Source organism: Zonotrichia albicollis, chromosome 3 (genome assembly GCF_047830755.1).
Source record: "Zonotrichia albicollis isolate bZonAlb1 chromosome 3, bZonAlb1.hap1, whole genome shotgun sequence".
In the NCBI taxonomy this organism is placed as follows: Eukaryota; Metazoa; Chordata; class Aves; order Passeriformes; family Passerellidae; genus Zonotrichia; species Zonotrichia albicollis.
In genome coordinates this window covers 8,640,008-8,653,133 of record NC_133821.1, presented here as the reverse complement: position 1 = coordinate 8,653,133, position 13,126 = coordinate 8,640,008, and the positions used below count along the sequence as shown (strand labels likewise).

Here is a 13,126-nt window from a genome sequence, read left to right as displayed (position 1 = left end):
GCCAGGGAAGCACTGCTGAGCCATCCAGAGCCTGCACCCCTCTCCTCCTCCTCCTCCTCTGCCCCAGAAACTGCAGTTCAGTTTGCACAGCTTTTTCACTGGGTCTTCCCTCTACTGGGAGAAATCAGCGATCTTGGCAAGCAAGCTCAGTGGGCACTAGCAAACAGTAACCACCACGGCCATTGCTGTCAATGCTTAAAAAAGAGGAAGCCAAAAAATTCTTAAATAGACTCAAATATTCTTGCTTCCGTTAGAGGGGGACGGGGAGGTTACGCAATCACTTCCATCTTCTGGGGAGGCAAAGGCTGAATTGGGTACTTCCCTTGTCAGAACTTCTCATCTTGGCAGGCGCTCCTAAAAACCATGAAAGCTCTGCCTTGTGACTCTGCAGATGGTAGGGCAGCACCCTGGACCTGGGATTGCTGGGAGGCAGGGCTGGATCCAGCCTGGGGCTGGCAGATAAGGAGCAGAAGCAGGCAGTCTTCAAGGAGCAGCAGGGAGCATAACCCAGTACATCTCAGCTTGGCAGGGAGCTGATTAATACCATTACCTCTTGCTGTGCAGGTGTCGGCTGGTGTGAGAACAGGAGGTGTGTCTGTGAAAGGCAGAACGGTTTCACAGGCCCCACCTTTGGGCCCCAGCCTGGGTCACGTTCCCCTGGCCTGAGGGCCTTCGGGTCCCAGCGCTCCCAGCTGCCCTTGGCTCCTGCCGGCACTGCAGGGGGAGCCCTTCCCGAGGCTGGCATTCCCTTCCCGGTGCCATGAATGGATTGTGAGAAGGCTGATGTAACCTGCTCCCTCAGCACCTTTCCCAGGTACCTGTGCGCAAGATGGGCCCTTTCCATGCAGAGGTGCAGGGCTTTGATGTGGCCGTGTTCAGCCAGGCTCAACCAAACCCACATTCAGCAGGTTCATTTAGCTGTAGGTACAGCAAAGCTCAGAGTGCTAAGGGGAACCATTTCATTTCATTTCTATTTCATTTCATTTCTTGTATGCTTAAATGGCAGCTCAGGAAGCACACATTTTTCAGTGTTTAGATGAAGAAGGATCCAAAGAACAAACTTACACTACCAGTGGAAACTTCTCCTGACTAAACAGAATGTATCTTCCCTTAGTAGTAGAAGTGTGACCTGGCAAAGTATGATTTCCACAAAAATCAATGTGCCTTGGTATTCTAAGAGGGAAGCCCTAAAGTTCACGTTTCTATTTATTTTCATGGCAACGGAAACCACTTCATGGACCAGCCCCCAGCCTGGTGGTGGATCTGGGCTTTGGGGGCCTGTTCTTGTATTACAGTCACCAGTGTAAGTTGTGGAGCTACCACTGAGATAGGATGATTAATTAAATATACCATAAAGGCAATTGTGTAGAATTTTCTGACTGCCCCCTGTTCAACTTGCATGATTCTAATTTTCCAACACCATGGGATAGTGATGAAGTGAGGAAAATCCATGGGGAAAAGCAGGGTGTGTCTGGAGGAGCTCTGCAGTAGCAAAACCTCTGCACGGAGCACAGGAAAGGCTGGAAGTAAATAAAGGAACCCTGATCTCAGGGCTTTGACATGTTTTGAAGCTTGAGGAACCCAGGTTTTGCTTTCACTGAATCTTCAGAGACCTAAACACTTTGTCACTACATGTACATATTGTTAAATGAGTAAGTCTGTAACTAGAAATGGCCTCAGTAGGTTTTCAAGAAGCCTGAAAACTATTGTTCTCAGAAATAGTAAATGCCCTATTTTAATTATTTTTTGGTTAATAGAAGGCAGACTCTTAGAAATCCCTATAAATTTAAGTATGTTTGAGCCCTTTGGAAGAGGGGCTCAGCTTCCTGTATCCTTGAATTTGAGACCCATGTGAACAGTAGACCGCAGGAAGATGGTTAATTCAACATTAAAAGTATGGGACAGCAGTCAGGGAATAGCCCAGCTTTGCCCTTTGGAGGCAGGTGGAAGATTCCATTATCTTTAAGTAGCTTTTTTGGACATGACGTGTTTGCTTTATTGCAGAGAAGTCAGGGAACAAAGGGAAGTAAAATACTTGTGGGATTTGTTTGATGAGGAATTATTGAAGTGGTCAGCTGAAGCTAATGGTGTTAAATTCTCCTCCAGGAGGCAGTAAACTAAACAGGCTCCAGTACCTGCCCTGTGAGGTGTGTGAGTGTGAAGAGTAAAAGCAGCACCCAGCCAAAGTAGAGTAGCCACGATGGAAATCTTCTAAAGTGAGTTCAAAATAAAAAGTAACACTAATTAGATTTTATCAATTTTTTTTTTTGACAGCTGTAAAAAAAGTACAGAAGAAAGTATTTCTCACTCTCAGGTTTTGTTAGCTTTCAGTGCATTCATATCGCAGCAATCTGTATATAAAATACCTGTTTATTATTACAAACAAATACAGATGCAAAGGCCTAGCCTTGCAGCAGGTTGGTTCAACTATTTTTCAATGAACTTGTTACACAGTTAATTGTTCCTTCAGCTTTGCAGTAGCCCCTTAGCAGAACAGTTTTGCAGCTTCATCAGAACATGGTAAAACCAGAGCAGACCCTGAGCCAGCCAGCCCCTGCCCAGAGGTGGGAGGGGCAGCATTAGTTCAGCATTCAAAGCCATCATGTTGAATACTTTCAGAGTTTATTTTATGCTTTACAAAGCACTTTTTGCCCATTAGAAATCAGCATCATCTATGGATCCCTTCCCATCCAGGTCAGCACTTTGGATCTTGCCTAGCTACTTAGATTTGGTTCCTATCTGGGGGCAGCTCATTGGCCCGTGCAGGGTAAACTCGTTGCACAGGTGCAGCCACAGCACCCTCGGCGCACCGAGGGCCATCGGCCAAGAGGCAGTGAGAACAAGGGACATGCTGCTTTCAGACCTCCTCGGTGCCACGGCAGCCAGAGGGGAACGTGGCATCAGCTACCAAAAACTGACTCCACCAAAGGCAGGGGCAGGGCCTGGAAAGCTCCAGCAGCACCTGCCCCTGCTTTTGCACAACTGACTGGCCGGGAGCGCCTCCAAGCTCAATAATCTCCACGCTCTTTTATGTTTTCATACAAAAAATTTAATAAATATTACTTTTCAAGATTTATTGCCAGGAACAACACATCAAAGATGCATTTTCATATAACACTAATATCACAATACAAGGTATCTTCATGATCTCAATGGTTAACCACTGAGATGACTATGTTTATAAGCCTTTTGATCTTAAACATCGTAATAGCACTTTGATTTCCTCACTTGTTAAGGCGGGCAGTGTAATCTATGGCAAACCTACACAGTGATCTTACTGGACATTCTACTGTTCAAGTATTCAACAACTAGCTTATTAGAATACTCCCTAAATGCAGTAGATTACAAAAAAAGTCAAATCTACAAGTGGTTCAGTATTACATATTCATGGTGAGAAAAAAATAATTAGAATTTACAAAATAAGATTGCTGTGTTTCCAACTTCACACGCTAATTTGATATTTTTAATTACATGCAACCACTCACATTTCATCTACATAAAGTAATAGCTCAGTTTTGTTCCCTTAAACTGCTTCTTAGCAGATTATCTGCCTGTCACTCGGTTTTCAAGTCTAAAGCAGCAAAAAAAATTTTCTAGTCTAATTCTCTAAACTGCCTCAGTCAGTACTTACAAATAGTCTTAAAGTGATACTATGGAAGGTGTTTCAAACGTTTGACATTGTACAAAAACCAGCATCAAGGCATGAAAGCCCATCCTATTAAAAATAAACTATTTTAGAACACCTTAGTTTTGGCATATAGGCAACATGTAACAAGAAAATAAATTCAAAATAGAGAAGCCACGAGCTTACAATGCTATCAAAAACCTTCAACTCTAAACACATACATATAAATAAAAAGGAATGATATTTTAAGGCTCTTGATTATTAAGTTAATAAATCAAATATACACAGTGATTAATAAAAAAAGAATTATTTACATATCTATACAAACTTCTATTTTTGACACATTTTCCTCTTTAAATTCTTCATTTACCAGCAACTGCTGACAAGTTCCCCCCACCCACCCCCAACAAAAATACAATAAAAAAATAAATAATAAACTTATTTTTGATAGTTGCTGTGGTTCCGAGCTGCAAAGGCACTTTCAAATACAGAACTAGTTGTACGTCACCATAAAACCAATATACAAAAAACTCAAATTCAATAAATATAAATAAAATGTATTATTCTAAAGAAACTGTATAAATCAGAACATCTGGCAGAAAAAAAAAATGAACACTAAGGAAGAGTAATAAGGCTATGTAATAAAACCTTATGGAACATTTCTGTGATGGATCAGCTGCAGCTGAATTTACAGGAGGGCACTTTTGACTAGTTTTGCATAGATGTGAAATGCAGCACTTGGTATTCCAGCCAACCACAGCAACTATCATTGCCAGTGTAAGCCAGCTTGTCCAAACTTAAATTAACACAGGGATTCTAAGTAAATAATAGCCTTAGACTCAAATATTACGCAACAGTTTAAGAACTACAAGCTCTTGAGTGCCTTTCTATTGATACTCAAAGGCCCTGCATGGCAGCACCCCACCGTCTGCTATACGATGTACTCCATCCGATTTAGGCTTTGTGCACTTTCCAAGTCTCTGTTGTCCTGTTTATTTGTCCAGTTTGGGTGTTTTGTAGGGGTGCTGTTGGGGGGCTTTTCATCTCTGTCTACCAAAGTGTAGGCTGGCTGCTTGGCAAATCGGGCCTTCTGCTGGTGCTTGTCCATGTCATCCTCCTCCACCTCAGAGTTGTGTGTCCTTATTTTGGCAATTTTAGAGTTTTTGTTTTCGTAGTCTTTAATGGGGACAGTATTTGCTCCGTGTTTCTCAATGGGGTTTTTGATCTGGTTCAGCTGCTCCCTGACGTTGTTGGTGGTGTTGTCGTCAGAGGCCGTGTGGGTGTGGCTGCTCTGCTTCCGGCGCTTTCGGATGCACCAGTAAAACACGGTGACCAGGCAACAGATCCAGGCTACTGTCAGCACCGAGCTCAGCAAGGGCACCAGGAAATCTGCAAGAGACAGGAGACAGTTAGTCCTGCTGCAGACCATGGGGGGACACTTGGGGATGTCTCACAGAAAACAAATCTCACTTCTTATGCCTTGTTACTTCCCGCATTTCTCCATGAGGAGCATGGAAGGGCAGCAGCCCTTTTGCCAGTTTTAGCAAACTTGTGGCAAGTTTCTTTAGGGTTTTTAGCAATGAATAGCCCTTGTGTGCAAAGCCTCCCCATTGTCCCTGATGATCAGGGAGTCGCTAGGAGTGTCCAAAGGGAGGACAGGCTCTGCCCTGGCCCGAGGAGCAGCTCACCTGTTCTGCTCTTGGCCGGCCGCCGCTGCACCCTGACCTCGGCGACGGCAGCGATCAGCGTGTTGTTCCCGTCGCGCTTACTGACCAGGTCGATGATCTTATCTGTGATGTCTTTGATGGGGTTTTCATCCTCCCCAATGTCCTCTGCAGACTGCAGGAGGAGGCACACAGTTAACACCACAGCAGATGCACAGGGGAACCTGCTATTTATAAACCTTCACAGGCAGTGAAGGCTCTTGCTGCTGTTCATCTATAACAAACAGAATCAAAGCAAAATGGCCTGCTGTGGGCAGAAACTAACGACTCTGAATTCTTGTCCTCATCCTTAAGAAGACCAAAAACCCCCCGAAAGCAAGAGTATAACAGAGAAGTATTTTACTCCCCCTATTACGGTTGCTCCCAGACGGCAGCTTTCAGGTACACAGATGTACCCAGAATTCCTTTCCTGGTCTTAAAGGGCATCAGGATGGAAACTAAACCACAGGAAGTGCTAACGAAGCCAGGAATTAATATTTTTATGAAATCCACATGTTGCACACATATCTGAGCAATTAACTACTAAGACATTTAAAAATATTCCAGTAATACTTACAATAGCAACATGGATTTCATTATTTGCCAAGTGGGAAGGCTCACAGGTAATATAGATGGAATATTCAACAGAAACATTCTTCAGAATATTCAGATTCCTCAATTCACTGCAAACATGCTCTGTGGTAAGGCCCTGGAGGATACAAAAAAGATGTTGGCTTTTTTAAATACATATGCACACGAACAGACAGATGTAAGATTTGTTTGACATTTTTTTTTTTTGCCCTGAAGTAAGAGTTCTCAGGGGAAAAGGAGGTGGAATTCCCTCCAACCTAGCTTTTTTTTCTTCTGTAGTCACAAAAGCATTTAGGCTGCAAGGCTATATTAATCCTTCTCCTCTTTTTGTTTTCTTTGCTAATGAGGCAGAGTCAGCTTTTGCAGCAGTTTTCCCCATGGAAAACATCTCTCCATGCTCTGGGAATGAGTCTGTGTGTGCCGCAGCCCAGCGAGCTGCTGTTACTCACCGGGGCCATCATTTCTTTGTTGAAGGTGAAGGTGATGTTGGCACAGTTGTCCTGGTAGTAGGAGTCGGAGTTGCACTTGGTCCTGACAGGCTGCTGGTTGGAGGGCCAGCACTCCCCCACAGCAGCACACGGGCGGGTGAAGCAGTGGTCGTCCCGCACAGGGACACAGGCGTGGCCGGCGGGGCACTCGCCGGGGCCCTTGCCGTGCAGCACACAGGGCCGAGGGCCACACCAAACCTAGGCAGGATGAATACTGTGAGAATCCGCTGCCTAGGGCACAGAGGGTGCTGTAAGCCAAACCACAGCACAGCTGTACCTTAGAACAGGTGACCTTTCCATTCACACACTGACAGGTATTGCAGTCGTCATCCCACTTAGTCCCATCTGGCATGACTCGAGCACTGGTAATGCAAGGCCTTCCTGTAACTGAGGAGAGAGCGAACAGAATTATAAGCTAAAAACAGGAAACAAACACCTTTTCAAAGTTCATCTAAACTTCCCACTGAGTTTCTTCTTCAATAAGGATACTTGCTTTAAAAAACAACAGATAGTGTGCCCCAAAACCAACCCCATACAACCACAAACCCACCAATGTGCAATTATACAGCTTTTGCTACAAGTGCTAGGCTCAGCTCTGGCATCTGGAATACCTTCTTGGCATGCTGCACCACTGCGACCCGGGGGGCAAATGCAACGGTACCCGTTAATTTCATCCACACACGTGGCTCCAAAGGCACAGGGCGAGGACTGGCATTCGTTGATGTCTGTGATGGGAAGGAGAGGAAACAGAACAGTTACTCCACAGCATCCTTTTGTTTGTCAGGAAAAAAGCAAACATGGGATAGGAATTGCCTACTGGAGCTTTATGTTCATTTTCTAGTGTCTACTGGGACATGGATTCCTGCTTGCAGCACCAGTATAACCTCAGAAAAGTCCTTTGACGTTTCTGCTGTGTGGCACTAACAAAGATCAAAACCTGACCCCTGTGGCTACTCGAGCTTTCCAGGGCAAGGACATATTCCTTCCTACACAGACACACTTCCTCTCCTCTCCTCTGATGTGTTCCAATTTTGTCCCCCACTAGATTCTTCAACTGATGGCAATGTTAAACCCTTCCCGGCTCTATTGCTGCTGTGAGACTTCTATTCCATGGCTGTTATTAAAAAAAGTGTCCTCCTACCTGTAATTATTATTAAATTACAGGGAAGCGCATACATCACCTCAGGGCTTGGAGGTGGATTATTAATTGACAAGGTTTTTGGCTGGCACACTTTCATCTCAAGCAGAAGTCTGGGCCACACAAACACAAGGGAAGGCTGTCCCAAAGGGCATTTTGCCCACTCGGCTGAACCAAAAGGTTTCAGCTGCAGCTGAAAGACTTTAAATTTCATTCATTTTCAGTGTGATTCCTGCCTTCTCCAAATCTGCTACGGATCCAGGTACAGATAGGGACAACACGACATCTATCACTCATCTGATCTACTACTTAACTCAATTAAGATGATTGTCTTGCAACAAGATTCAAGTGAGACAAGAAGTGAGGCAGAGAGCCATGGGAACACTCACTGATCCTGCAGTCAGGCCCGGCGAAGCCTGGAGCACACTCACAGCGGTACCAGTTCTCTCCATCCACGCAAGTGCCACTGTTGTAACTGTGGACAATTATCACAGACATTAAAAACTGCCACAGATAAAAGGGACCCAGAATTCTAAAGCAACAAAAAGAGCATAGGATAAACATAACAAACTTACCAAGGATGAGGACTGCAGTCGTTTGTGTCTGCAAAGCAAAGACAGACAGCATTAAACATGTAGACTTTGGCTAATACGGCTCTACTGGCAGTAAAGAATGATCAAACTTCCCCTAATGCCCAAGTTATACTTAGCTCAACTTTTACGAAAATATGCTGAAATTCTCTACTAAATTGATTCCAGGCTTGTACCACAAAATTTGTTAACTACATTGTGGAACACATGTATGCAGGAAGAGATCCTTGTAAAGAATCTAACAGGGGGGGAAAAAAGTGGAAGCAGAAAGAGCTGCTCGTAGAAAAAGAATGCAGGAGAAAACAAGACAACATCTGTCTCCACTTAGCTCATTTGCAACTTTCTCATGCCCAGGTCAGGGCTGTATCACATAAAGTCATTAAAAACAAAGATTCAGGTGATGCTAAAGCCTACATCAAACAAGCTTTCCCTTCTGGATTCAATCTTGACTCCAAGGGCGACAGGATGAGCTCATGTTCTCATCATGCAACACTCTGGAAGAGTTCAAGCAGAGCTGACTTACTCTGGGTGCACGTGGGTCCTTCCCAGCCCTCCTTGCAGACACAAGTGAAGGAGTCCCCGCTGACCACACAGGTACCACCGTTGTGACAGGGGTTTGGCAGGCAGCTGCTGTTCCTCGCTGTAACACAAACAACATTTGCCGCTCAGTTGTTAGAAAGCCCTCAAGCCTGAGCCAAGAGGAACAGCTGAGGTCAGAGCTGCAGCGCTGCATCTGCTTCCTGGCGATTGTGCAGGCTATTTACCTATGTTACAAGTGGCTCCTTCCCATCCTGCAGGACACATGCACTTGAAAGTGTCCCCCTCGTCGTAGCACGTCCCCCCGTTGTTGCACGTCGCCTCATCGCACTGGCTGTCACCTGTGGAAAACCCAAACTGTCCTTAATGCTGGTGCTCCCTTAGGGCAATGAGTTCATGCAGCCTATCAGAGCACGTCTGGTATGTTTTGGAAATGCTGAACTTACGGGAGTGGCAAGTTTTTCCTTTCCACCCATTTTTACATTCACAGAAGAAGTCGTTGACCAAGTCTCGGCAAGTTCCTCCATTGTGGCAAGGGTTTTTACTGCAGTCATTAATATCTGGATATGTTAAGGAGAGAAAACAGGCTCAGTAGTGTTTACAGAACTGACAAACACAATGCTTGAAAGGATCCTAACCCACCCCTAATTTTGGCCTGTGTTTCAATTGTGGATTAAATGCCTAAGTCAGTATTTTAAAGTTTTAAGCACTGTCACATAGATGAAGAGTGTTTCACCCCAGTCCTCCAGTTTGTTTTCATTTTGTTTGTAATCTTGTTTCAGTGAAAAGGTCTATTACATAAACTACCCTGTTAGTCAGGTGAAGGAAGCAGAGCGCTCAACTCCTCTCCTGTTCCTGAGATTGACAAAATGCAAGTATGATACGCAGACAGGCCATAAAGTGGCATCTACTAATGCAAAGGGTTTCTTCCCGGAAGTTATCCAAAGGACAGAGCAGGAAACTCAATAGTGAGAGAGCCAGGCCCTAATCCCAGTCCAGCTTTGTAACTTGGGCTTAGTTCCAATACAAAAGACTGGGACTTGGTGGGAGGACCTAGTCCTCTGTGGCCTTTGAAGCAGAGTTTATTGACATAGGTCACTGTCATCTTGACAGTCCCAGCCATTCCTTCCCAATGTTTTCCCAAGAGATTCTTCTGTGTGCTGGAGCATGGATAACTTACTCGTTTCACAATATGTTCCTTCCCATCCATCGCTACAAATACATTTGTAGGAGTTGATGCCATCAATGCAAGTGCCACCATTTTTACAGGGGTTGCTTTCACAGTCATTGATATCTGCAACAATTGGGAAGAAAGAAGAGGATTAAAAAAAGAGGGGAAAAAAAGGTCAGACTAGAAGTACAGTTACTAGGAGTCATTATCTTACTGCAGACTGTTTGGTAGTACTTCCATTTCTCATAATACCCTTTGGAAAGGAAGGGTTATAAGCAAGATGACAAATGAGTAAAAAACTGCACAAGGTGATGAACCTGTCACTATTAAAAACAAAAAATTCAGGAGTCCTTAAGATCCACGTTAAACCCCACTACTAACTCCCTCAGATCTTGTATACATGAGGTTTTCAACAACATACAATTCAAGGCCAGAGGGGTCAGGGCTCTGAACCTTCCCCAAGGCCTAGCAAATTCCACTCTGCCTCGCCCAAGAGGGATATGAAAACTTACAGCAGTTCCAAGGTTCACTGAGTTACAATGAAAAAAAGGGGTCTGGGAGGGAAGGATGGAATCTTTGCCCAGTAAGAGTGGGGGACAGTAAAACAGATTCTCTATTTTGCTCTTACTCTCATGACAGTAGGTGCCGGTGAATCCTTTGTTGCATTCACAGGTGAATTTTCCACCCGCCTGGCTCTTGCACTTCCCGTGAGGACCACAAACGTTGGAAGAGATGTAGCGAACCCCTTCGGGTGTGCTGTTGGAAGCCACTGCCACAGTGCAGCTGTCAATTACTGCAGGAAAGCAGAGACCCACATGAGAATTACCCATGCAACCCAATTCCTCAAGAGCAACATTTTCACTTCCAGCCACGGACATTTAGAAGACACTTGTGCCATTGAGTCATTTAGGTTGGAAAAGACTTTTAAGACCATCGAGTGAAACCATAAACATATGACTACAAATATGTTTGCTGCTTTAAAATAACATTGGACTCTGCCAACCGTGCATAAAATAATCATAGCATCTTATTTGATGATTGCTGGAACACATCCACGGCCTGGAATAAATGCATCAGGCTATTTGCTACCTGTGCTTTCTGTCCACATGGACATAATGCTGTCTTTAATAGCTGATACTTACAAATATCACTTATCTTTTCACACAGGGAGAGGCCTAAGGCAGAGGGCAAAATTCAGCCTCCTTATAGCAGAGCTACTGCAGTGACTCCCCTGCTGGAGCTGAATTAGGGCCCCAGTGAGGGCAGGGTAGGAACCACTGGCAGCCACAGCCCTTCACCCCCAAAGCAACACGAACCTTCACACGGAGTGGTGCGGCAGTGATCCTTCAGGTGGGAGCAGTTCTTCCCTTCGTAATCCTCGGGGCAGTTACAGAAATAGTCCATGGCAAGATTGAAGCACTGGGCGCCGTTCTGGCACGGATTTGGCTCGCAATAGTCTATGTCCAGCTGTAAGCAGAGCACAGAGAGGGAAGGGAAATGGGAAGGGGGGGGGAAGGGAGCGAGGGAAAGCTGAGTGAAAGAGGTTTATCATGGCTTTCCCTCACCACGACAGGCTGACATTGTGGAATCTGACCTTTTTATCTGCGGCCTCAAAGAATCATTCATAGCACACAGAGTTCAGTCCCGCTCGCCACTATTGCGGCAGACAACTCTCGATATTAAACTGCCAAAGTTAATAGTGAGAGCTCCACAAAGCCTGACGTGCAAACTCTGTCGTCTGCTTAACAAAGAGAATCCTCCACAGCCTGTCAGGGGTTTGTTGGTTTCTTCCCCCGCCCCAATATATATTAATCAAGCAGTTTCTTGGCAGACTGACAGCGATATCAAGTAAAACTTTATACTATGCTTCACTGGATGCAAGGCATTCCGTGCTCAGATCCGGAGCGTCGGAACAAATGGCACTGGCTGAGGGCCTGCCTTTCACCCGGCCTTCTTACCTGACAGAGGTTTCCTGAGAAACCAGCGGGACACAGACATTGGAATCCATTGATTTCATCCTGACAGTGACCCCCATTCATGCAAGGGTTACTTGCACATTCATTGATGTCTTTCTCACAGTGATCTCCTGCATAGCCAGGTGAACAGATACACCGATAACCATTAACCAAGTCCTGGGAAAGAACATAAAAAAGTTTCAGAGTTAATGTTGTTCCTCCTTTGATATATTCTTATTAAGAAAAATAATTTTTTAAAAGTTTAAAAAAAAATTATCTCAATGTCCAAAATATTTAGAGGGGGAGAAAACCAAACACACACACAGACCACCCAGTCCCAGTTCACATTCTGAATTTCCAGGCAGAATACATTAATTGACAGGTTGAAGGGAAGCGCCTGCATTTCCAGCAGGTAGTTTGCACAACCACCAGCTCGTTCACTGGTGACATTGGCAGTGAAAATGAGTCATTTATTGAAGTTATATTTTTTTTCCCTTACTGTTCTACAGACATATCTCAACATGCTGTAGCATGACATAGGCCCTCCCCCAAGGGGACATGACCATTTGCACCAGCTATTTGCTATTTTCCAAACTTTTTGTGCTTAGGTTCAAATGTTTTAGTTACCGTTGCAAGCCTTGGAGAAACCAAGGTAAAACAAGAACAGCTTACCCGACAGGATCCTCCATTCTGACATTGTCCACGACAGTCGTTAATATCTGCAATAAAATTAGCACAGTTAGAAGGCAAAAATATATTTACGCTAGATAGAGAGTTCAGGTCTCTCTAAAACTGCAGCTAGATAAACTTTTTGTCAAGTTTCCTGCATGCCTTCCTTGAGATAAGGTTATTATAATGGGTGGGAAACCTTTCGCGATTCTTCTAGGAGAGGCAGTAAAACTTCACATCATTGTTTTAGTCCCTTTATCAGAATATAGCTATGGTACAGGCTAATGACTTTGATAAAATTGTGTATTTTCATTCGGCACCAACTACTCCCTTTCTAAAAACATCAACTGCTGGGGCTCTGCCCAGTGTTTAAATTGAGCTCAGAACTCAGGGGCACATATGCCCAAAGAGCTGGCTGTTGACAAACCCAAGGGTATGGACACTTACTTATATCACAGTTGTGGCCAGACCAGCCAGTAATGCAGTCACAGTAGTAGCTGCCAATCAGGTTCCTGCAGGAGTTGGCATTGACACAGGGCTTGCCCTCACATTCATTGGCATCTGGAAAACCAAGGGGAACGTTCAGGGGGGAAGGGAGAAGCCCACACCCCAGCAATAACCAGCAGTTCCTCCAGAGCTAAGAGGAACTTGCAGCATAC

The 13,126-nt window shown here is 44.7% G+C and overlaps 2 protein-coding genes across 2 annotated transcripts in view; one reads left to right on the top strand and one right to left on the bottom strand.

Moving 5' to 3' along the window:
- The window catches only part of SLX4IP (SLX4 interacting protein), an 84,091-nt gene extending 73,471 nt beyond the window's left edge, over nt 1-10,620 (top strand). Inside the window, exons 12-13 of the mRNA XM_074536573.1 lie at nt 565-2,216; nt 10,516-10,620. The gene's annotated coding sequence lies outside the window, so the exon portion shown is untranslated. The remainder of the gene's footprint in view (nt 1-564; nt 2,217-10,515) is intronic.
- JAG1 (jagged canonical Notch ligand 1) overlaps nt 2,258-13,126 on the bottom strand; it is a 36,149-nt gene continuing 25,280 nt past the window's right edge. The window contains exons 10-26 of the mRNA XM_005486834.2: nt 12,915-13,028; nt 12,471-12,517; nt 11,802-11,975; nt 11,160-11,310; nt 10,472-10,636; nt 9,853-9,966; nt 9,119-9,232; nt 8,900-9,013; nt 8,659-8,775; nt 8,121-8,148; nt 7,935-8,020; nt 7,019-7,132; nt 6,685-6,794; nt 6,369-6,605; nt 5,906-6,037; nt 5,314-5,464; nt 2,258-5,014 (exon numbers count right to left, since the gene is read on the bottom strand). Coding sequence (XP_005486891.1) covers nt 4,557-5,014; nt 5,314-5,464; nt 5,906-6,037; nt 6,369-6,605; nt 6,685-6,794; nt 7,019-7,132; nt 7,935-8,020; nt 8,121-8,148; nt 8,659-8,775; nt 8,900-9,013; nt 9,119-9,232; nt 9,853-9,966; nt 10,472-10,636; nt 11,160-11,310; nt 11,802-11,975; nt 12,471-12,517; nt 12,915-13,028 — 2,426 coding nt within the window. The 3' untranslated portion in view covers nt 2,258-4,556. The remainder of the gene's footprint in view (nt 5,015-5,313; nt 5,465-5,905; nt 6,038-6,368; nt 6,606-6,684; nt 6,795-7,018; nt 7,133-7,934; nt 8,021-8,120; nt 8,149-8,658; nt 8,776-8,899; nt 9,014-9,118; nt 9,233-9,852; nt 9,967-10,471; nt 10,637-11,159; nt 11,311-11,801; nt 11,976-12,470; nt 12,518-12,914; nt 13,029-13,126) is intronic.